This window comes from Cryptomeria japonica, chromosome 4 (assembly GCF_030272615.1).
Source record: "Cryptomeria japonica chromosome 4, Sugi_1.0, whole genome shotgun sequence".
NCBI lineage: Eukaryota > Viridiplantae > Streptophyta > Pinopsida > Cupressales > Cupressaceae > Cryptomeria > Cryptomeria japonica.
The window spans coordinates 328,235,393-328,261,488 of NC_081408.1; the positions used below are offsets into that span (position 1 = coordinate 328,235,393).

At 37.1% G+C, this 26,096-nt stretch overlaps 1 protein-coding gene across 1 annotated transcript in view; it reads left to right on the forward strand.

The window, feature by feature from the left end:
* LOC131063568 (phosphoribosylamine--glycine ligase) overlaps positions 1-15,673 on the forward strand; it is a 90,665-nt gene extending 74,992 nt beyond the window's left edge. The window contains exon 4 of the mRNA XM_057997421.2: positions 15,083-15,673. Within this exon, the coding sequence (XP_057853404.1) occupies positions 15,083-15,493 (411 nt within the window). The 3' untranslated portion in view covers positions 15,494-15,673. The remainder of the gene's footprint in view (positions 1-15,082) is intronic.
* Positions 15,674-26,096: the final 10,423 nt, after the last annotated feature.

Sequence of the window (26,096 nt, forward strand, 5' to 3'; positions counted from 1 at the left end):
AATTTTTACTTTTTTTTTGATTTTTGAATAAGAGAGATCTATCAAATCTCAAATTTGTCTTGGAAGCTCAACTAGTTTCAGCTGCGTGAATTGCTTCCTTTCTTTTGCAAGTTCGATTGACAACCCAACATTCTTTCCTTCCTCTTATGATAACCCTATAGAGCGTTGAGGATGACTCCACTGATCTTCCCCTGGATTCACCTGCTCAAAAGTTTGCATTTATGTATTCACTGTCATGCCCTCATTTGACACCAATTCTATTGATGGTGTTTTTTATGCACTATGCAACATAGAATAAAATACTAAGTATTCTATCCTATCTTGAACAAAATTCTCCCAAGTGCTAAATTACTTGATCAAATGGGATGACTCCAAGGTTCCAAATGTCAAGTTTTCACGTGCTCTTGGATAGACTTAGTGTTATGATGTGATTTTGCTGGAATCACAAGGGGGCTTGCATTGAATCTTGAATGCTTGAATATTGCTGGAACATGGGGTTTTACTTAACTAAAAAAGAACAAAAGGATAAAGGGTTTAAAAAGCTGATCTAATCCTAGGAATGCAAGAGCGTTGGACAATCTTTGGTGAAAGTCAACTAGACTTTGCTTTGCCATGCAAAGCAAGAACTACACAAAGTTTAGTGCGATCTACTAAGGTAAGCATATGATGTTCAAATCACTACCACAAACATAGACACTATCAAGACGATGCATATCAATGAAGAAGTAGCAATTGAAGTTAAGCTTTTGTGTTAAAATAGGATTAAATTTATATCAGACTAATATTATTTGTTCAATGTGCAGATTTAATATCGAGAATTCTAATCCTTCAAGATGAAAGTCAACAATATGTTAATGGTGCTGGAGTTTAATTTCAAACACTGTATTTGCTGATTCAATGGAGAGAGCATAATTTTCGATTTCTATTATTTTCTCCTTTGAAATCGGTTTGTACTTATATCTTCAATAGGGGCACATTATGTGGGGACATGTCTCCACAATGTGGAGGCATGTCCACACACAATGTGTCCCAAGGGATGCGTTTGCCTAAAGATTTGTTAACTATCATTTAACTAATTCAAAAACACAACCGCCGATTTATTTATAAGTTCGATATTAATAAATGCGAACATGAATGTTTGATCAATCAATACGATCATGCAACCTTGAACTCGTTGGATGTATTAAGCCTTGGATATCCTTCGACGATTCAAGGCCAGGAGAAAAGACAAGGATCTGATCACATACAGATCAGAATGGAGATTCGTTCAGGCATAGAAAGACGGCATGAAATATGATTATGTTTTATTCAAACAAGAATGAAGTATGTGTGTATGTATGTCAGTTCACATGGTGGACTGACATACATACATACGTACATGTTTATGTAGGATTCATATTAATTTGTCATTCCAACGTCTGACCGATGCTATCATTCATCAACACTCCCTCTTAGCTAGGGAAGATGATTAAGTATGGAGATATCACCTAACTCGTGATATTGAAGGATGAATTAAGAACATCAAGTCACATGACATTCTTCACATAAACATCCTAGTTATGATATGTGCACTGACATCACGTCTCATGATGTCTATCATAACAGGTCATGGCATTTCCATGGATATTACGTCACATAATACCCACCATGATCATCTCATAAGAAGCATAATGATATTCAACTGATATCAAATCTCATGATATCTATCACTAAGCCCAAGAGATATAAACTATCATGATATGTCCATGAATATCAAGTCACATGATATTCATCATGATAGTGGATAGATCCTTGTAAAGTCGTCACCTTACAATGATCAATACAGGTGTTCATTATTTGAAAGATTGTCACCTTTCAATAATGTACACAGGGCAGGCCCATAAGTCATAGAGTCACACATATGACAAAAGAGTTTACACTTTAAACATCTTTATTTATATTAATACAATAGAAATTTAGAAATTATTTCAATAACTTACATTTCAATCATACCAAGTTTCTTCCTGAAGTATTCAACTTTTACTCTGGGGAGAGGTTTGGTAAGAATGTCAACTGTTTGATCACTTGTATTAATATACTCCATCTGGATCACATTCCTTTCTACCATGTCTCTCACATAGTGGTAAGGAATCTCTATATGCTTCGATCTATCATGGAACACTGGATTTACAGACAATTTGATGCAACTTTGATTGTCACAGTGGATGATAGTAGGCTTTAGAGGCTCTCCAAATAATCCCACAATTAGTTTTCGGAGCCATACTGCTTTTCTAGCTCCCAAAGATGTTGCAATGTATTCGGCTTCTGTTGAGCTTTGTGCTACTGAAGACTATTTTCTGCATATCCAAGAAATCATAGTTGATCCCAAACTGAAGCAACATCCTGTTGATGTGTTTTTCATGCACATGCGAACACAGAATAAAATACCAAGGTATCTTATCCTCTCTTGAACAAAGTTTCCCAACTGCTGAAGATCTCGCCGAAGGATCAATCGAGGCAACTCCAAGGTTCTTGTATGTAGGGTCTCTACGTGTGGATAAGCTTCTCACGGTATGATGTGATTTTTGTTGGAATCACAAGGGGACTTACATTCGACTGCCTGAGCGTCTGATTTACTTTGGATACCACTGGAACGTGGGTCTTTACTTGATCCCAGATTTTGAAAAAGGGAAAAAAGATAAGGGTTAGACGGGATCTATTTCTAATGCTAAGAATGTAAGAGCAATGAATGACCTTTGATGAAACTCTAACTAAGTCTTGCTTTGACGTGCTAGGATCATCGCCACCAGGTTAGTGCGATCTTCTAAGGATGGCTTTATGATGTTCAGATCATTGCCACAAGCATAGACACCGTCAGGTTGATTTATATCAATGAAGAAGTGATAATTGAAGTTAAGCTTAAGTTGAATGATTCCAGTTGACTATGCAAGGCAAGTCTGCAATCAACAAACCGCTAGTAGTATGGATATACGAATTTCATCGTTGATCATACAAATTTCTTCCATTCATCTAATAACATGAAATCAAATTTGAGAAGTATAAAGACCATGCAAATTGTTGAATCGACACATAGAATTCATCATTTCTTCAATGAAGTTTACATGTCTTTTGCAACAATGTTTTGGCAACAATCTTTGCCTTCTCTTTCTACTCTACTCTAAAATGCTACTAATTATTGACTATTATCTCTAACTATTTCCTATTCTCTGACTATTAACCGTTTTCTATTAACCTTTACAAATGAGGAGCCAGGGCTTTATATAGAGAGTCCCTTACAAATTGATGGCTCTGATTGATTTAGAATCAATGGCTCGGATTAAAGGATAGAAACCCTAATTAGGGTTTGTTACAACAAACTTCCTTAGCCAATTAGAAAATTACATTCCAAGGGTGAGGACCGATAGGAAGCAGGGTTAGGTACATCAAAGTTTGTGCCGCCTCCAGTAAATTAGGTACATTGAATTTGGTCATGCTGAGGTGGACCAATCTGACTGGAGGAATGATGACTGGGATGCCACCTTGTCTAGTACTTGCTCGTTCCTCTTTTGATTTTCAATTTGATGATGCTGAGAAGTTAACTTTGATTAACTCTTCTGAAACTATCTGCTTCTTCAACGTACCCTTGCATTGACCTTGGTTGATCCTCCTTTGTCTTTAATGTGCTTGATGAACGGTGTGCCTTTCTTTGACTCCCATGTGTCTGATGAGGTTTCCTGACTGTCAAGTCGTCCTTCTCTGGAAGTACACTTTGCCTTGAAGTGTTGGCAAAGCCTTTCTTTGTTATCTTGTGGTAGAATGAGGTCTTGAGGGTAACTTGAACTCCTTGAACACTCCCAGTCATCCAATGCTTCAAAGCACCTTGAGTCTTCCCCTTTTGCCTGTGGAATGTCCTTGATGATGATGGACTGGAAGTGGTCGTCCATGCCCTGGCTTGGTCTTCTTTCATCTACAAAATAAACCAAGGATGATTAAGGACACATAATAAATTCATTCAACATAGCATTTTCTACCTTAAAACATCAACAAGAGTTATCAAAATGAAGTTCGCTTGAGATCCTTCCCAGGGACAGGCCCCATAAAATTTCGCTCTAGACCCTAGCCAAGGACAGGACCTATAAGGGATTTCGCCCTAGACCCTTTGGAAGGGTCAGGAGCGAAATTTGCATTCCAGGACAATTCTATCACTTCTTTACTCCAAAATTCCTCCCAAGGCAAGCTTATGCTTAGTTTTCTCTTCTCCAAAGCCTAGGGATCCATGTCCTGACCTTGGTTATGGGCAAGTTAGGTGAAATTGAGAATTTCGCTATGGACCCTTTGGAAGGGTCAGGAGCGAAATTCAAGCTTTAGACTTATTTCTTGACTTCCTTCACTTCAATTCACCTTACAAGGCAAGAATACCTCACTCCACCTTCAACCATGCCATAGGAATCAATGTTTTGGCTTCACTCAAGGAGAAAATGGTTGATTTGGAGAATTTTGCTCTGGACCCTTTGGAAGGGTCAGGAGCGAATTTCTCTCTTTGCTTGTTTTCCCTCACTCAACTCCATTTCTCTCACTTTGTTATTACTTGATTCTCCATTTGAATCCTTCTCTCAACTTGACAACACTTACTTGGCCTCAAAAATGGCTAAAAGGAGAATTTCGCCAAAAACCATGGCCAGGGACAGGACCTATTTAGGATTTCGCTCTGGACCCTTTAGAAAGGTCAGGAGCGAAATCCTTGTCCAAGCTTAAAATCTTCATTTCTGGAGGCGACAATCCATTCAAGGGCAATCCTAGGGGCATCTCCCAACTTCTCCCACCTTGGTCTAGGCTTAGCTTGGCATAAAAATGAAAGGAAAAGGTAGTTTTAAGGAATTTCGCTCTAGACCCTTTGGAAGGGTCAGGAGCGAAATTCATATTTTGAGCTTATTCTTTCATTCCTCTCACTTCCATTCACCTTCAAAGGCAAGGTCACGCCACTTCACACCCATCCAAGCCATAAAAACCAAGGATTTGACTTGCTTTGAAGGGAAAATAGGTGATTTTAGGAATTTCGCTCTGGACCCTTTGGAAGGGTCAGGAGCGAAATTCATGATTTGGCTCAATTCCTTCAAATTTGATAATCACTAGAAAGTCAAAGTCACACCTAAGGACACTTCCAATCCTAATTCACCTTGAACCACCCTACACTTGGCATACAATTGAGGGAAAAGAGTGGTTTTGTGAAATTTCGCTTTGGATCCTTTGGAAGGGTCAGGAGCGAATTTCTCATTCTAGACTTGACTCTTCATCTTTTCAATCCCAATCTTCTTTGCAAGGTAAAATTTCATCACTCTTCACCCAAGGAACAAGGTTTGAAGCCCAAGCATGGAAGCAAATGAGGTTAATAAAGAATTTCGCTCTAGACCCTTTGGAAGGGTCAGGAGTGAAATTCATGTTTTAGGCAAAATCTTCATCTCTCAAAGCGTCCAACTACCTCTCAAGGCAAGAAAATACCAATCCACCCTCCAACATGCCAACGCCTAGCCAAAACAAGGAAGCAAATGAGAGTTATAAGGATTTTCGCTCTGGACCCTTTGGAAGGGTCAGGAGCGAAATTCCTATTTTGGGTTGATTTTGACTACTCCATCGCCTCAATCCAATTTTCAAAGGTAAGAACACATCAAAGTCTTTCCAACCATGCATTAGAAGTTCTAAACTTGGTCAAGTTAAAGGGCAAAGTAGCGGAAATATGAATTTCGCTCTAGACCCTTTGGAAGGGTCAAGAGCAAAATTCATCTTTTAGGCTCATTTTCACTCTATTTTCTCCCTTCTCTGGCTTGGATGTGACTTCTTAGGCCTCCCCTGATCTTTATCAAGCCTAACTTGGCATTCATTTGGAAACTTTGTGAAGAAAATAGGGTTTTACAAGAATGTCGCTCTGGACCCTTTGGAAGGGTCAGGAGCGAAATTCACCCTTAGGCTCAAATTTTGACTTCATTTTCTACATTTCTTCATCCAAACAAGTGAATTGCCTTCAATAATACCTGGGACATGGGTTAGCTCCTAGCTTGGGTCAAGGTAGAACGACTTATGAAGGAATTCGCTCTGGACCCTTTGGAAGGGTCAGGAGCGAAATTGCTCTTCTAGGCTCAAATTGACTTCTTTTCCACTTGGCTTTGCCTTAGACTCAACTCTTAATCTCTTTCCTTGCCATAACCTTCGCCAATTTTCTCAACCACTCATTGACTTGAACTCAAACGAGACACAATTAGCAAAACTAAGCCCAAGGAAGACCTTGAAAGAAACCCTAACTCGGAGCATCCACTGACTCGCCCTAGTTCAAACAGACCCAGCTACCTTAGTGATCCCCCTGACCGCGCTCAAAATGCAAAGGCTAACAGACAAAACCCTAAAAGACCTAGGAAACAAACCCTAGAAAGCAAAAAGTATGGGTTCCCATTTGCAATGGGGCGATGTGTGAATACGTCACAACACATCCTGATGTGCTTTTCCGATCAGTCACACTTCCAACCCAATCGGGATCAGAGTAACCATGTAGATTTAGATTATCATTTTTATATTTGAGTCCAAGTCCAACAGTACCTTGAAGGTACCTTAGTATATGCTTAGCAGCAACAAGATGTATTTCTTGAGGTTCACATATAAATTTTCTCAAGGCATTCATTGCATAACAAATATCCGGTCGAGTGTTAACCAGGTACATCAATGACCCAATTGCCTGTCTATAAAGAGTGGGGTTAGCAAGTCTGGATTCTGCTGCCGCTTCTTTTAGTTTATGTAAGTTGGTTTCCATGGGTGTTGACATAGGTCTGCAGTCCCACATTCCAAATCTTTTCAGAATATCTATGGTGTATTTCCCTTGATTTAGAAAAATACCATCTGGTTTCTGCCAAACCTCCAATCCAAGGAAGTAGTGTAAATTGCCCAAGTCTTTCATATCAAATTCTGATGCTAGGTGCTTCTTACATTGAATAATAAGATGATCTTCTCCTGTAATTAGCAGATCATCAACATATCACCATTAATTACTTTAAATAAAGATTTGGATCTGCATCATTTTTGGTGAACCATAGACCCAACAAATAGCCGTCGATCCTCTCATACCAAGCTTGGGGAGCCTGTTTAAGTCCGTATAAAGCTTTCTTTAATTTGCACACATGTGAAGCTGCATTATGAATCACAAAGCCCTCAGGTTGTTCTAGATAGACTTCCTCATCAATAGCCCCATTCAAGAATGCAGTTTTCATGTCCATCTGATGGAACTTCCATCCTTTAGCAGCTGCAATAGCTATGATTGCTCTAACAGAAGTATACCGGGCAACAGGTGCAAATGTCTCTTCATAATCAATACCTTCTTTCTGTGAGAATCCTCTGGCAACAAAACGTGCTTTATGTTTCTTTATACTGCCATCTGCAACATGTTTGATCTTGAAAAGCCCTTTGGAGGAGACAACAAATTTCTCTTTTGGTCTAGGAACTATATCCCAAACATTATTCTTTACAATGGATTGGTACTCTTCTATCATAGCATCCTTCCAAACTTGATGCTTGAGGGCCTCTATAACACCAGTAGGTTCATAATTTATGATTTCACTCATTAATGCATCATATGTCGATTTCCGAGGAACCTTGCTCTCTCTTAATGTTCCTTTGGGTGCTGCAAGGATTTCTGCTTCCTATATCATCTTTTTGGCCCAAAGTGGTCTCTTGTGATTATTTTCTGGTTCCTCTTCTTGAGTCTCAGGTGGAATCTGACTTTCATTTGTAGTGTCATCTGTATACTCCCTCTGAAACTCAGGGGAAATATCTTCTTCCATCCTTTTATGTGAATCAGGTGTTTCTACCCCATCTGATCTCCTGGCCTCCTGAAAGGCAATGTCTTCTTCAAAGATGACATCTCTACTTAGCTCAATTTGTCTTTGTCCAGGTATATATATTTTGTAAGCTTTTGAGGTTTCACTGTAGCCTACAAAAATTCCTTTTCTCCCAGGAGGTTCTAGTTTCAGTCTCTTCTCTTTGGGCACATGAATGTATACTGGGCACCCAAATATTCTTAAGTGATTAATATCTGGTTTTACATCAGTAAAGGCTTCTTCAGGAGTTTTATTTTCCAAATGTGAGTGAGGACATCTGTTTTGAATGTATACGCTTGCATTTGAAGCTTCGGCCTAGAATGAAGTTCCTAGGTTTTGATCATAAAGCATAGCTCTGGCTGCTTCTACTATGGTCCTGTTTTGCCTCTCAACAACTCCATTTTGTTGGGGATTATAGGGTACAGTAAACTCCCTCATAATCCCTGCATGTACACAAAACTCTTTAAAAATTTCAGAAGTCTATTCTTTTCCATTGTCAGTTCTAAGTATTTTAACTTTCTTTCCGGAAGAATTCTCAGTGATAGCTTTGAATTCTTTAAACCTATTAAGGATCTCTTCTGATTCTTTGCACTTTAGAAAGTATATCCAGGTCTTCTTGGAGAAATCATCAATGAAAATTACATAATACAAAAATCCCCCTATGGAGGGTACGGACATGGGTCCACATAAGTCAGAATGAACTAATTCTAACACAGCTTTAGTTTTACTCAAACTATTAGGAAAAATACTTTTAGTATTTTTTACCCAAGGCACATCCTTTACATGCCCCATTGTGAGTTTGATTCATTTTAGGTAGTTCGGTTACAAATTTATCCATGGAAGTTAGGGCATGAAAGTGAATATGGCCTAATCTTCGATGCTAGATCTCGTTAGAGTCAGAAGTCTCATGTATGAGAGCTTGATTCGACTTAGTGCAAAGTTTGTAGAGGTGTCCTTGCCTTATGCCTATAGTTTGAGTCTTTTTTATGGTTGAGTTCTTTGCCCATGCTAGGACTTTTCCTTCCGTGAATGTAATTCTGTATCCGTCATCTTCAAGGGCTGATATAGATATTAAATTTCTCTTAATACCTGGCACATATAGTACTCCAGTGAGTTGAATAGTGACCCCGGATTTCAATTTGATGGTACAGGTTCCAACTCCTTTTACTGGATGTGCCGAATCGTCCCCAATTGTAACTTCTTTGTCAGATTCTTCCATCATGGTCTCTAGGTGATCTCGGTATCCTGTAATGTGCCTAGATGATCCGCTGTCAATTACCCATGTATTTAATTTGTTTGAAACTTGATTGGATAATGCTAAGTGGAAGGCAAATTTCTCAAAATCATGGTCTATATTTGTCTTCCCTGTTTTAGCAAATGAGGCTTGTTGTTTTGTCCTGTCAGGGCACTTGACTGCATAGTGTCCATATTGGTCACACCTAAAACATTGAATTTGTGATAGGTCCTTATGCTTGGATTAACCTTTTCCATGATAATTTCTCTTCCTTTTAAAGTTCTTCTTCTTCCCTTTCTTATGAGAATTTGTGTTGAGTACATGGATATCCTCATCTATGGATTTCTGCTTTCCCTTTGTTATTTGCCTTGACTCTTCTTGTAGACAGTCAGATCTTAATCGATCAAACTTGGGGAGCTTGGATCTTGCGCTTATTCCTTGAACAAAAGATTCCCATGAGTTTGGAAGACCGCCTAAGGTTATTAGAGTCAATTCCTTGCTATCAATTTCATAACCAACTGTTGATAGCTGATCCCTTAGTTCAGTGATTCTTATGAAGTATGCATTGACAGATTCTCCCTTGTTCATACTTATATTGTTGATTTGTCTTTTTAGGGAAAAGGTTCTGCCTGTATTGTTTATTTCAAATGCACTTTCAAGAGATTTGAACATAAGGTATGCAGTTTCATGTTTTGCCAATATAGGTACAATATGATCTCTGACTACATCCACTATAAGTTTCATGGCTTTCTCATTGCTTTCAATCCATTGAGTTTTCTCAGGTTCATTTTCAGGCTCAGTTTTCTTTTCTTTCACGAAGGAGTCTAATTTATTCTCCTTTAGAAGCATCATGATTCTTAGCTTCCAAGAGATGAAATTGTTGGCTCCTTCAAGTCAATCTTCAAATCTGATCATGCTTGACATTTTGAAGAATGAAGTGTGACTGTAATATTGAATAAATAATGGTCTCATATCTCAAACTTAATCTTGGATCTTCCTTTACCAAGGCTCTGATACCATGTTAAAATAGGATTATATTAATATCAGACTAATATTATTTGTTCAATGTGCAGATTTAATATCGAGAATTCTAATCCTTCAAGATGAAAGTCAACAATATGTTAATGGTGCTGTAGTTTAATTTCTAACACTGTATTTGCTGATTCAATGGAGAGAGCATAATTTTCGATTTCTATTATTTTCTCCTTTGAAATCGGTTTGTATTTATATCTTCAATAGGGGCACGTTATGTGGGGACATGTCTCCACAATGTGGAGGCATGTCCACACACAACGTGTCCCAAGGGATGCATTTGCCTAAAGATTTGTTAACTATCATTTAACTAATTCACAAACACAACCGCCGATTTATTTATAAGTTCGATATTAATAAATGCGAACATGAATGTTTGATCAATCAATACGATCATGCAACCTTGAACTCGTTGGATGTATTAAGCCTTGGATATCCTTCGACGATTCAAGGCAGGAGAAAAGACAAGGATCTGATCACATACAGATCAGAATGGAGAATCGTTCAGGCATAGAAAGACAGCATGAAATATGATTATGTTTTATTCACACAAGAATGAAGTATGTGTGTATGTATGTCAGTTCACATGGTGGACTGACATACATACATACATATATGTTTATGTAGGATTCATATTAATTCATCATTCCAACGTCTGACCGATGCTATCATTCATCAACATTTTGGCTAAGATGGGTCCAGTTGACTACGCAAGACACTTTACAATCAGCAAAGTGTTAGTAGTATGGATGTATGAGTTTCACCATTGATCATGCACAAAGTTCTTCCATTCATCTAAACAACATGAAAATTAAATGAGAAGTAGAGACCATGCAAATTGCTGGATCAACATATGAAGTTTGCCATATCTTCAATGAAATTTACATGCTTCTTATAGCAATGTCTTGACAACAATCTCCCTTTTCTCCTACTCTACTCTAGCTATCTGTTACTCTCTACTAACTATCAACTATTATCCTTTACAAATGAAGAAGTGGAGCCTTATATAGTGCTCTCATTACAATAAATGGCTAGGATCGAATCCACAATCAATGGTCAATATTGAAAGATAGAAACCCTAATTAGGGTTTATTACACCCATTACAGCACCCATTACAAAGTATTTAATGATTGACCAATGATAAAATTACATTTCATAGGACACATGTCCTTCCTTGAATATTTGACCAATGAATGACGAGGGTAGGTAAATCGAACTCTGTGTCCACATGTCGTAGTTATCCTCCTTGATGAATGAGTCAGGTACATCGAACCTAGATGCCTCAACTTGGAATGATCCGTACTCCCTTCCCTTTGTGGGCAGCAACGTATATAATGCAGTTGTCCTTCGCCCGTGATTGGTTAGTGATGACTAGGCGCCACCTCAGCCACTTGATTCGTGTAACTCATCACAAATGTAGGTGATTGAGACATATCTCTTGATACTCAACATTTCCAAGCTCAATCATGAATGAGACGAAGGTAGGAGATATTCCCAATTGCCTCATCTTCTAACTCTGATTAACTCTTCTAGAACTATCTCCTTGATGTACTGGCAATAATTCTTGGATTTCCGGAGGAAATTCAAGATTGTGAAAATCTTCTTTCTTTAGCACTTTTTCTTGTGTTCCCTTGAACTTGGAACACCTCCTTTCATTCAACGACACTCTGGGATGAGGTTATGATGCCTCCCTCTAGCAAGGTTACAATGTTCCTTGTCTTTGCTTTGAGCTTGCTCATGTTAATGTGTGAGTCCCCCACACACTGGCAAATTTGATGTTGTGAAGCAACTTATCTTGGATACTTAATCTTCCTAATGTTGCAAAGCCTTCTTTGTCTTCTCACATCCTTAGGCCTTAACACCATAAACTGATCCTCAGCATGTCCTTATCTCCCTCAAGCGATGAAGTCCCTCCTTCCTTGCTTCTATAACCTGGAAAATAAACACATCTTGATCAAGATATGTAAGAAACCAATGTCACTCTTTAAATCAGAAATGAATTATCTTTATTTAATCTCTAATTTCTTCATATTTCAAGATCTGATTCACTGGTGTTTTAAAGCTTGATTTGTCATACTTCAGTCCGAGACCTCGCTTTTCAGGTCTATTTTGTATCTCAGGTCTGAGAAATGTCTAATTTTCTTGTGTTTGACACCTGATCCTTATCTATCTGCCCCCGGGCATGGATTTTAGGAGCAATTGAAAGTCACCTAAAGACTGATTGGATATTTAAGTTAGCACTGGCAGTGTTTTGTCAAGAAGTTCGGGCATTTAGGGGGTCACAAGAATTGACACTGGGCAGGTCGGAGATATAAGGGGTCACTGACAATGACAGTTCAGACTTTTGATAAGGCATTGACAATCATCATAAGGAAATCAGACATTTGGAGGAGCACCGACAGTCATGGTTTCGGAGGTGAACTTGCTATCGTGAAAAGTGATTGGGCTTTTCAATAAGCATTGACAATGCTTGCGAGATGATCATAGATTTAGCCCTTAGGTGGAAGTAAAAGCTTCAAACCCTGCCTTCTACACCAGTTTATTATTACCCTTGATCATTCATTCAATCAATTTTGAAAATTGCTCTCTTCACCTACTTGATCAGATTTCTCAAGGCAAACTAGGACTTCACTCAGCATGGTCGGAGATTTTGGACTCCACTGATTGGGTACGAGTCATAGGAAGTTCGGACTTTTCAATGAGCACTGACTGAGAAAGTTCGGGGTTTTGGGTAGGCATTGACAATGATGTCTTCCTCCCTTTCTCCTTTGCATCTCCTTCAACATTTGATCACTTGCATGATATGCTTGATCTTTGAAATCATTCATCTCCTAACAGCATGAAAAAGCATTCAAGTGTTCACTGGAAGTCTCCAAAGAAGTTTGGGGTTTTCAAGGGTTAATGACAACAAGTGCAAGCTGATCGGGGATTTGCTAGGTCATTGACAATACCTTCAATTTTGTTTGATGATCGACCTTAATCTTTCCTTCATCATACTTGACACATTGAATTGATCTTTCCTTGACCACTAGCATGATCATTGGCTTAGACACCTTCATATCCTTGGGCGGGGATTTTACCAAGCACTGAGAGTCATTAAAGGAGGTCGTGGATTTGAGGTGGCACTGACTGTGAGAGGTCAGGCATTTGATAGGGTACTGACTGGAAGTTGTTGGGGTTTCACCCCTCACTGACAGTGACTAAAAGATGTTAGCCTGCCTTGCTCAATCACCTCAATTTCATCAAACATTAAGCATTTACCCTTAGAAATGTTTATTTTGTTAAGCAAAAGGGGTTCCTCATCTAGATCAGACTTTCAGGGGGTTACTGATTGTGCAAGGTGGAGATCAGACTTTTCATACCCCACTTACTGAATGAGGTCGGACTTTTCAAGGGTCACTGACTGTGGGATGAAGTAGGCTGGATTTTTAGGGGGTCACTGACTGTGACCTCACTTATGCAATTTCACTGATAGAGACACTTACTTCATCCATCTCAGGGCCCTTTGTCATCAACACAACCTCATCCTGATTGCCTATGCTTTGACTATCCTTATCTCAAGCATCCTTGAACTTTCTTTGACAGCTCTCCATGCTTAGACTCAATTACATCTCTGATTTTTGAGGCATATAATGTTGATGATCAAATGAAATGATCATCTCAAATTGCTCATCTTATAAGCCCTGAGAGCTAACTGATCTCACTCCAACTCAAAGAGAGAGACTTGACTTGATCAGCACTTGACAACCTGAGAGCTACACTACCTCAAGTAAAAGGTTAATAGCAAAAGACACTACAAGTGACCTAGAAAGCAGAAAAAAGTAGGGGTCCCTATTTGCAATGAGGCGATGTATGAAAACGTCACAATACTATCCACACCTTATGAGATTGAATAAAAGATTTTCATTTTATCACTCAAAATGAATTACAAAAACCAACATGTGCTATGTTATTCTGTTTTATCTAACATTCAGTTTTCTATTCCTTTGGAAAACTGTCTTTTAGTTGGTCAAAAGACTACTTGAATGAATTCCTTACAGTCTTCTATTTTGCTCTTTATCTTATATTATGTAGTTGAAAATTTAATATTCTAAAAATATCATTCTTATCTCATGCAGGAGATGACGTGAAAGAACTCTAAATCAGTAGTGCTTAGCTGCACTTTATGAGACTTAACTAAATAAAATATTTTCGCTCTTATCACTTAAATGAACTACAAAATAGAAATAACTGGAACTACTTGCATGTTCACACTGAACTCGTCCAAATTGAGCTAAAAACTCAATAGTAACTGACTACAAACTTGACTGCAGGCAAACTTTCGCATGGGTACCAACAAGAGTCATCTTGGATGTTTCTTTCTTGGTACCTTAAGATCTTAAATAACTACCTTCTTAGTTGCTTTTTACCCGTTAACCATTGAAAGTTTTTATAATTGTTTTTTATATTAATGCAATTGTCTTTTATTAAAAAAATAAATCACATGCTCCCTTAGTTGCATAGTCCTTGGGCATGGAAATTGTGAAATATTCTTTCCAAAGAGAAATGCTTTGGTTGGATACTGAAGTTTTTGGGAAATATATTTGAAAATTTGGCTCAGTGATAAAACAAACTATGTAGTTAAAATACTGATAAACATCACAACATAAGCTTTTCTGCAAGATTAATGAGAAAGATGCAATCGATAACAGGTTGTAATGTCCATTCAAACATGTGCTGCTTAACAGATGTCACTGATTGTTTTATGGATTACAGTGCTGTAAATTTTATCAAATAAAACATGATTGTGTTGATCTGAGACACTAAAATGAATCAATCTTTATAATATATAGTGCCATTTTATAAACACAACTATAACCTCCATGCATACACCCTCTTCACAGAAATTTTTTACGTTTCTTACTTGTGCCCTTCTTTCTTACTTATTTGCTAAAATTGAAATAGGTTGTAATTCATCCCTGCAATTTTGTTTTGTAGGTTTTAATGGTTCGCTTGGAATCAGATTTGGTTAAGATTCTACTTGCAGCTTGCAAGGGGCAATTGAGAGGTGTAACATTGGATTGGGCAGAAGAATCTGCTTTGGTGGTTGTCCTTGCAAGTAAAGGATACCCGGGGAACTATACAAAGGGCACTATTATTAAGAACCTTGAGGAGGCTGAGCTCTCAGCCCCACAAGTTAAAATTTTTCATGCAGGAACTACATTGGACTCAGATGGGAATCTGATTGCTGTGGGAGGACGTGTGCTGGGTGTCACGGCCATGGGTAGTGATATTGCAGAGGCTCAAGAAAGGGCATATCAAGCAATTGATGAAATTATTTGGCCTGAAGGGTTCTGTCGCAGGGATATTGGTTGGAGAGCTATTTCTCGATTGCCATTAGTGAGATAAAAGATTTTTTAATGTTAGTTATAATTTATATAATAGCCTTTGCAGTTTCCTGAAGGTAGAGCGAAATTGGTTTCTTTTTCTTTAAGCCTGATAACACACCATGCTGAGTTTCCTTTTTTAGCAATGTATCAGAAAGCTTTATGAATTTGATTAAGGCTAGATTTGATTGCGCCTATAAAATGGTTTCTATGCTTGATTTGCTATGGCCTGATCTCACTTTGTAGCATTCCTTTTTGCACAAGGCATTGTAAATTTATTCTCCAAATGAGTCAAAAACCGTAATTTTGTAGTACCACATTCAAAAAAATTGCTCACACAGTTCTCTGCAATTTACATTTGTCAATTTTCTATCCATATCAACATGATCTGTCTGTAGTGCCAAGGGGGCTTTACTGTAGGGTTTTCTTGTAGTTAAAATCTCTCATATTGAATATTATATGAAATATTTTACTCTTCAAAACAATTTTGATATTTGAAGAAATGAATTGAGATAGAGTTGCTAATTAAATGAAGACGTTAATTGTTGGTATTACCAGTTTTGATGCTCTATTGCTATATTCTATTTAACAATTCGTTCCAAGTTTATCAGATTCTCAATTTTATTATTTATCGGAGATTATTTATATGTTTGGTCCAATTTCACAGCCTTGAGAGGAACTTCCTTAAGACAACACGATACGAATTTTAATCATCAATTGACGAGAAGACTCCTCTATTGTTCATCTTTTCCATCATTTCGCCTATGAACCCCACAAATACTTTGACATCCATGTTAAACTTTTTCAGTTTTAGGAAATTGGGAAAACTTGCATATTAACTTGCTAACTCTGAATAAAGACAGGGAAACAGGAGATGAGAAACAATATAGACCATTCATTACCTAAACTAAGATGGGTTCAATTTAGATTAAGGAAATTTCAAACTTTCTCTCTGAGAACAAGGACCTGCACGAAACCCACTCGGTATATTCAAGAAGAAACATGACAAAGACAATAATCTAAATTTAAAGTATTATGCAATGTTAGTCTCATTTGAATTAGTATTTCTCCATGTTTTGTAGTACTCAAACGATTTTGCAAGAAAAAAGGCATAGTGGTCAACATTTGAAGGAAAATTATTCCTGCACACAACCATAGTAATCAAAATAATGGTTTTTGCAGCATGTAACTGTCACAGCCAATTTAGGAGAATTGGCGTTTATGAAAGCATACTTTCAAACTCAGTACTTGCTAGATAAAATCACAGCTGAGAAAATCGCTTGTTTGCTCACAGTTGAGTACTCCACGAGTTCGCAAGAGAAACTCAGGTTTTACTGTGTTTTTAATTCAAGATTTTTTGTAATTTGCTGAGTCATTGGGCCTGAATCAAAATTGGGTCTGGCAAGTTTTGCCAAGTCATGAGTTAAAACAATGTAATCAAGTATTCTTTGTGATTGTTTGATTGGGTTCGTTCACAGATCTACTGATATATCGATGAGGCACAGTAGCTTACCTAATCATATTGTGTTGGTTGAGCTCTATCAGTTACTAAAGTTGTTTATTTGATTAAACCATCAAAACTTGAGATAGTTTTGATTTAAATCAAGCTGAATTTAAGGGATGATGAATTAGTTGATAAATTTAAACAATAAGATATAAATTAAATACAATCAATAAAAAAATTTAATATTATATTTAGTAAGGGTAATATGCCAAATTTTTTTAAGGTATTTTTTGCAATCTAAATACAAGTGCAAGTCTAAGTTGTTATCTCTTCAACTAAGAGTTAACGATAGAGGAGTACATTTTTCATCAAAATCACATGGAGGATCTTGGTCTCATTTAGGGATTTGAACCTTTATTATTAGAAATTGATTTTTTTAAAGTGTTACTTTTGGTATATCCACTTATGAGGCTTATGATTCGTAGTACAATGCTTGAAGTTCAAAATCATATGGTACTAATCGATTAACCTATCTTAAAGCATAAGTAGAAGACATCCATTTTAAAATTTCACTCCAGAAAAGCTCAAAAATGTCAAATACACAAACATAGAAATATAAAAACTAGCCTTTTAGAAATTTTAATATATTTTTCTTAATTTCTATCTACGTGACCGAAGATATTCTTTTTATCATGTGTCCCTCATCAAGGAGCAATGGTATTTACATGGGATGGGCTTTTGTTGAATTTGGTTCTTGGCAAACCACTAAATTTGATTAAAAAATAAGTGTGGAATTTATTAATTCATCTTATTAATGAATGCATCCATGATTTGATTTTTAGGAACTTGAGTGGCGGTCTCAAAAGTCCAAATTTATGCTATGTAGTTTAACAACAATTGATGTTCAATTTTAGTGGAAAATATAGTTGAAATTGTAGACAAAAATAATTTTTCTTTTATCCCATTATATTAATTACCATCTTATTCATTAATATTCATCAACATTCATTATTATTATATTATTTATCATTACTTATTATTTAATTATAGTAAGAACATTATCTATTAAATTAATAAATTAATTCTTATTGTGTACCTATTATCCTTCAATTATTAAATTATTCAATGTTAAATTCTACTTAATATGCAACAATTATCCATTTAATTTTTTTTACATGTAACATCCCTCTTGTTCTCTGATACTTCAATATGTTTTAATACACTGATATATGATGTTTAATATCGTTGAACAATGGTTTAGAATGCATATGTGAATGATTTCGTTTGAAAAATCATTGTTTTAATGAGCTATTTAATCATGTTTGTACTTGTTAGAGTCAATGATGAGATTTTAGACTAACTACATTGTTTTGACATAGTGGATGTAGGGAATTCATCATCCTCCAAGAAGGGAGACAAAGTATCATTGGGAATGGGAGGTAAGCAATTGATAGGTCAAGTTGCCATCTAAGTTTCCAAATCTTGTAAGTGTTGGTCATGCCATCTTTTGTTGATAGAGCCCAGAGATGAATAGTTGTGTACTAGGTACCTATTTGATTAACTCAAGTTAGTCAGTCGAGTTTTTAGGGTTCCATCTTATCTTGAACTCTTGGTGTTGACTTTAGCCATCAAATAACTAAGCTGATGCATCTAATAATGGTATTGGTAAGTCATTTTAGATTTTAACCTTTTTTTTTGGTCAATAATAATGATTGATTTTATTAAGAGATTGGGTTTTTGAACTGGCCTGAACCAGGTGGGGCTACATCTAGGGAGCCTTCTCCCCAAATAAGAACACACAAAGGTGTTTGACCACAAAGTAGGTCAATGGTTCCATTATTGACTTAACTCTACCCTTCTCATGAGAGCAAAGACTCACACTGAACCCTTCTACCTTAGATTTTTTTCCTTCTTCCTTTTTACTTTTGTCTATCCTCCCTCCTGCCCCACATCTTTCAACAACTTCAAATCGAAATCTCCGAACATATTCTTCCCCCTTACCTCTGCACTTTGAAAAAAGAGTTGAACCCCATTAATCTTCGCTGTGTTGCAAATCTCTTTCTTCGAACAAGAAAGGGCCCCCAATTTTTGAGGACAATCATTGCCTACTATATCAACACAACTAGCAATATAACCATTATCCATCACCACAATTCTAGAGCCTCTTGAATTCAATTTAATAATCGCCAAGCACTTCGATGGGCCAGAGCTCTCCGGGGTCCCCATCTCTTCTTCACTATCTCTAATCTCTTCACTCAAGATTGGACAGATTACATGCTTTTTATTTACTTTCCCACCATATAATGAAGAGGGGTCACTTCCTTCCACCAAGTAGCTGATTTCTCCACTCTACTCCTGGCACAAAGGGCAGTAATATGACTTGTTTTGAAGCATCGCTTACATCTAAAAATACTCATTCAAAGTCCAAGAGTTGCACCCAACTTCCCTTTGAAGTTTCAATAGAAATTTCTAGTGGAAGACCTTCTAAAATTGTTGGCAACAAGGTAAAAAACTGAGAAGGGGGGGTGGGGGGGTGAATCAGTTTTCACAAAATCTTTACTTAACTCACACAATTTCAAATCTAATAAATAACAGAGAAAGGATAAATCAACACATCAATAACACACAACACCGAGATTTTTGACGTTGAAAACCCGGTTGAGGGAAAAACCATGGTGGGAACCTACCCACAATATGATGATACCCTGTTAGAAGTATATGAAATATTACTATGGGGAATGCACATGCATTCAGGCACACTGCCTAGAGCTCACTCAAAAACAACAAAGGGCTATAACCCAAGGAAGACTCACTGTCTTACAACAATATTCGGATTACATCCGGAAGATCATGAACTGAGAAAATAATATCTCCTAATGCCTGGTTACGATTCTGGTTAAGCACATATTCTGTTCTTTCACACTTCTCTGCACTTCTTCGCACTTCTTTGCACTAATTCACTGCTTTCATAAGATCAAAGCATTATTCACACACATGGATACATCTGCAACATGATATTACATTAATTTATACATATCATCAACCTATCTTTCAAGGTAGTCTCAACCCACATCACAAATTACAAAATACAACCATACACACTACAATAACATATGCAGACCAAAACAATGTCGGCTAAGACATAGTATGGACCTAAATCAACACCTCGAACATGGAACACCTCCAAGAATTATACCTCAAACATCCACATCACGCTACAATCATCATGTCGACCAAAAACATGGATAACATCACCAAATCAAGGAAAATCGTCAATAACGCACACAACGATCAATGCAGACCACCAACACAAATAGGACACGATGTAGGAACATCCACAAGCATCATGAATTACCACAAAAACAATCACACCAACACCACTTACTAGAATGTCCATCATCATTATACCGAACTTCAAGAACACTAACTGCAATGACTGACAAACTCAAAGATTCACTTGTGGAACTCCAAATCATGAACCATTTGAATTGAGGACACACTAGAACATCCCAAACACTCTGCCAAATCCACAAACCGAGATATTGCAACGCGGAGCAAAATCCAGATCACTGATCAACATCGAACAACTGAAAAACCAACTGCAATACCGGATCTCATAACTCGATCAAATTCCCATGCGAACCACTAAAACTTGAGCTGAATCAACTAGAGATGCTTATCTCAAAACCCTTTAATCCGCAACAACTGATGCTTGATCTGATATCTCAAAACCCTTTAATCTGCAACAACACACTGGCCAAACCAACTCACTTAATTTGACTGCATCATTGCAACACACAAAGGAATATGTTGACAACAATGACAACACATCACTCGGCCAATCCAAACACACATTTGCACATTATCCCAACAAAAACATCCATTTCCATTAGGATCCAAGCATAAGTAGTATGCAATAAATTTAGAGAGCCTTCATCAACCAAAAAAAATCTACCCAACATGTTCCCAACAACTTCAAAATAGGAGTTAAACCATAACTACAAGGGGAGGTTTGGAAGCCTAACCCACAAAGGAATCCGGTCAAAAGATTTAGAAATGGGGTTAAAAGTCGGATGCCATGGTTTCAACATCAAGGGTCAATTGTCTTCTCAACACCACTGACTATTGCAAAGGATCTTACTTATGTCCTCATTTTCAAAAACAACAACAAAAAACCCTTGAGCATGAGGGTAAATTTGAACACAACCTTTTAAAATAGGTTCCCAATGAGTCGAGATCCATTTGTGGAGGTCACTTAAACTCAGCCAAATCCCTCTAAAACGCCCAATAAGCCCTAAGCCTGAAAAAACCCTTTCATTATGATCCACTTCTTTCTCCACCTCCTTAGATAGACACACAATGATAAGTTTAGCTAACGAAGGCTCAATATTCGTTGAATCATTGCCCTTCAACCAAAGCCCTGCCGAAAGAACTTACCTTACCCCCTGCTCACAACCCTTCCCATTCGATTTTGAGCACCCTTCACCCACCCTAAACCCACTAGAGGGCCAAAAACCATGCCCTTTCCGCCCCACATATCTACCCCTGCCCGCATCGTTGAGGATGCCACGATCCTTTCATCCTCGCTTGGGAGCCATAACACACTCTCTCCTGTTGCCCTACCGCATCATAGGATGCCCACGAACCACACCCACCACAAGGAAGACCATCTGCAGAATACCCCCAACCATGGTGAGCCCTAACCGCCGAAGTATCCCACCATGACGAAGCACGCCTAGCATGAGGAAAGCCACCTAGCCCCAGAAGCATCCCGCAGTCTCATCGCAGAATATTTTGGATTTTAACCTTATTTTAATTAAAATATATTTGATATATAAATGATTATAATCATTTATATATCAAACATGTTTTAATTAAAATAAAATAAAAATCCAAAATGAATATATATGTATACATGTGTGACATATTAATGTGGCACAAATATACATGTACATGTACATATATCCCGTATAGTATACATCATGATCATATAATATCTTCAAGAACTTATTAATGAATTAATACTTGAACATAATGGCCGAAGCAATGCTCACTTGTGCGAGCAACTTCATCATATTGGTCATATATCTTATGAAGAGTAAACTCAAAGTGGCAATAGACTAAAGTGATCAGCCACATTCTATATCAAAAAGTAATTGCGAGGCATGCCACATGGATTATAAAATCCAAGGCAGCGATATCATTATGATCTGTAGTTAATTTGCAAGCATGACAAGGCAACGCCTATACTTTTGGAATTTGTCCATTAACAAAGTGAATATATTAAGAGTTTAATTTCATCGCATATAGCAACCAAGGTTGTCGCCACTAAGATATAAATAAAAGTGAAGGAAATGCTATGCTCTACAAGGAAACTAGTTACTAAGTTGAGGAGAAGGATTGAGAAGCACACAACTCAACCTTGGTCTGGGAACAAGCTCACTGCCAGGTTACGCACTGTGGTTTCATCCTTTTGCTTTTGAAATTTGAAAGCAAGTGGTTGAAAATTAATGTTTTAATTAAAGTACTATCCTGAAAAGAGGCCATAGCTTCAATAAGCACAACATTTATTTATTGCTATGAATGTTAATGATTAGCTGTGAATACTGTAGCATGCTGTTAATTTATAAGGTCATAGCAACATAACATACCTCGTAGAGTCTTCTATGAAATAGAAGAAAGTAAAGAACAAAAGTAAATAAATATGACTCTAAATTTTATATTTTCAAATACTGCATTGAGTACGTATGTATTCTAAAATTTCTCTTCAGAGGAAAGTTTATCGTAGTAATTATATCGAAACCTTCTCTATACTGAGTGAACAACCAAGGCTCTTGGTAGCTTGTGAAACTTAAACAGAAACTCACCTGAAAATGAAAACATTGTTAGAATCAAACTTATATTTACTTGAATTAGTTTATTAAGAAGAAATATTCATGAAGTGAATCTTATATACCAAAGAGAGAATAAATACAGAGTATCATAACAGATGTAAACATATATTCAACTCTTTCTCACATATTGTAAGACATGGTACACTATCTCAAAGCAAATATAATGGAAGTGAGTCATTGATTGAAGACTCATACTCGTAATCATGAGGGGGCAAGTAGTATGCCACTCATGATTACAAGTATGGAGCCATTAGTGCATAAACAACAAAAAATCAAGTTAATTATTGTGACCTTAATTTAAAGAAAAAACATTGTAAATCTTGTCACTAGAAGTTTGCACCTAGAATGGTAATTAAACTTAGTGCCAGTGAGTCTCTAGGTCATGTCAGTATGCAGTTAGCATAAGAGACATCCTTATTGGTCAGCAAGACTAAACCCATGTGTTGGTTCTAACCGAGTAGGGTGGTGAACATAGACTACATGTTTATTTGTGTTTGCAAATGAACCTTTGGCCAAAGTGACACTACGCTAAGTGAACGCCTGTCAGTTCACATGGTCTAGATACACCACCTAGCCAGAGGTCATGCTAGTTAGGAGGTTCCTATGGTGTGTGATTGACTAGAGTTGTGCAGGGTCAAAACACCGGTCTCATATGACATTAGACCTTTGTGAAGGGCAAGGCTACTTCAGTAGAAAGTTGAGCGGGAGATCGCTAGGTCTATGGTTGGGTGGTAAATCAATTTAATAATACTTTCCCTCTTGTTAGACAATTCACAAGCTTTTAAAAACACGTTGGACTGCCAAATGTAGTAAAATCTAAAGTTCTTTTATATTATGCACTCAAGTTAGAATAGTTTTTAATTAGATATATGCTTTTTACTCGTTCTAGAATATTATTGTTCATACTGCTATCTTGTAGAAAAGTTAAATATTTCTATCGTCTTTGTTTTTTTTCTTAAAGTTATATATCAAGAATGATTTGTCTTTTCCTTCTGTTATTATTGTTCAATTGTTTATTTCTTTAAGCTCAATAGTTGAAGCATGCTACATTATATCTTAAAAGACCACTTCATCTAGTTAACTGTCTAATATATTCAATCTTTTCAGTCCACTCATTAATTATTCAATTCTCTTATCCTTGTACTCGGTCAATTATTTCATGAAAGTAGTCAACTCTCCCTAACTTCTTCCATGTATTTAGTTAAGTGTTTCATGTAAGTAGTAAACTCATCAATCAACCTTGTTAAATATCCAATCATTTTAATTAAAAATTAAAATAATTTCAAACCCATGCTTGGCACCTCTCCTTATCAACTCCATCAATCTTGGAACAAACTTGTAATCCAAGATTAAATTTAAACCATTCAACATTTCTCATGAATATTTAATAAATTTAAACATTATATCCATCATTTGGGTCACTTTTTTTTTTTTTTTTTTCGGTAAAAGGCCAAGGCCAAGAATTTATTAACATTTAGAATTATACACTACTCCACTCATGCGAGCGCCGGTAGGAAAGAGTGGAGGCGAGAAAACCTCCGGCCTTGCCCGGGACCATAGTCCTGCAAAATAACTAGTTTTAGATTTAATACATTGTCACCCCGGGCTAGGGTGATCAGGTGGGGAGTATTTTATTTTCTCCCCTTACAAGCCCAAAATTATAACTTTGAGAAACAGTTGATCTTCCATCAGCTTCTGTCGGTTAGGTACAAAGGTTGATCCTTGATTGTTTATGCTCTCTCCTTGATCATCCCAGGTATCCTGCATTGTTATAGCTCAAACACTTGGCATATCTGTTAGTGTAAATCAATCTTTTATATCATATGAAAATTCGACTGTGAAGTTAGACTCTGCCTAACATGCGATTTCCTTGTGGAAACCAATCTTTCCAGACCATAAAATAAAAGGGTTTTAATAAAAGCATAATGTATATTCTGATTTCGGTTAGATTGGAGCATGATTTGACCAAATAATCTTAATGCTACCACCTTTTGTTTATGCTCCTAGATTTGGCCTTCGTGAAGGATCAGACCCAGGCTACACAAATCAAGAGTAGGTGCAGGATATTTAGGCAAACCTATCCTCTCAGACTAGTAACATAAGTCAAATTTCATAGTGCAGAATTGTTGAATTATTCTTCAGACAATTATTGTAGCCCTGTATATCTCTTATTTTGAAATCCCATTGTTATGACTATACCAAGGTAAGAGACTATCCAGGCTACAATAAATGAAGTTAAGCCACTTCCGGACTGGGATTTTGAATATAAGGATACAGGAAAACATTTCAAAATCTTACCATGTTTGCGGTGTCCCAATTTACCTGGTTGATGAAGTATTAGTGCTACCGACGCTGCATTTGCCACTTCTGAATTTTTAACCTACAAACCTAAACTTCATGTTACCTTTTCCACGGGCCATTACAGCCGTGGAAATCTCAAAGGGAGTGTTAGCCGATCAAAGAAAACAAATACAAAAAATGTCATTCATAAGCCCTTGCTCTTTTTACCACGCCATTTCGGACAGCTCATAAGTAGTATGTAAATCCTCCTTATGCTACTTATATGTATATGCCTATATATCTGAAGAAATAGGTAAGCGTTCGAACAAAAATTACAGCCATATAATGTAGAAAGTCAATAGAGTGTATTACAGCCTAGCCTATTCTAATTTAAGTCTTAACTTAGGACTATATTTGCATACCTATTCACATAATAATTGTCTTTTAGATATGTTAGAGCGTGATTGCCTAAGTTCAGCCTTAACCCATATTAGCAGGGGCCACTGGTTCCGCAAATACAGTGATGTTTTCTGCTAACAGATAATTCTCAAACCAATCCTCCTTTGTTGGAGTCTTGACATGCGTTAAGCAACATAGAAATTCCATGCTTCGCTTGATCTCTTCTTGTCGAGATCCAAAATTGTCTTCCTCCCCTAATGTTAAGATTGGAAACCTCGATGGTGGTCTGTTATTTCTTATGAGAACGTCATAGTGTCTGGGCCGAGGGATTGTGAGATTGTCATCAATATTGAACAAAACCATGTCTAGTTCTCCCATAATGGATGGAATAAAGACATTCCTACATAAATTCCTTATATTGTCTCTGCTGTTGTCGAAATGCATGGCTACTGCAAGGAACATTGCAGCGATGTCACTGTTTGCCCTGGTTCTGTCTTCATTTTGAAGGAAATCCTTTCCTAGCACCTTCTTTACTGCATAAATGACTACTTTATGCGGGAGTAAGATAATCTCATTTAGGCGTTTTTTGGAGATTTCCCTGCAGAAGG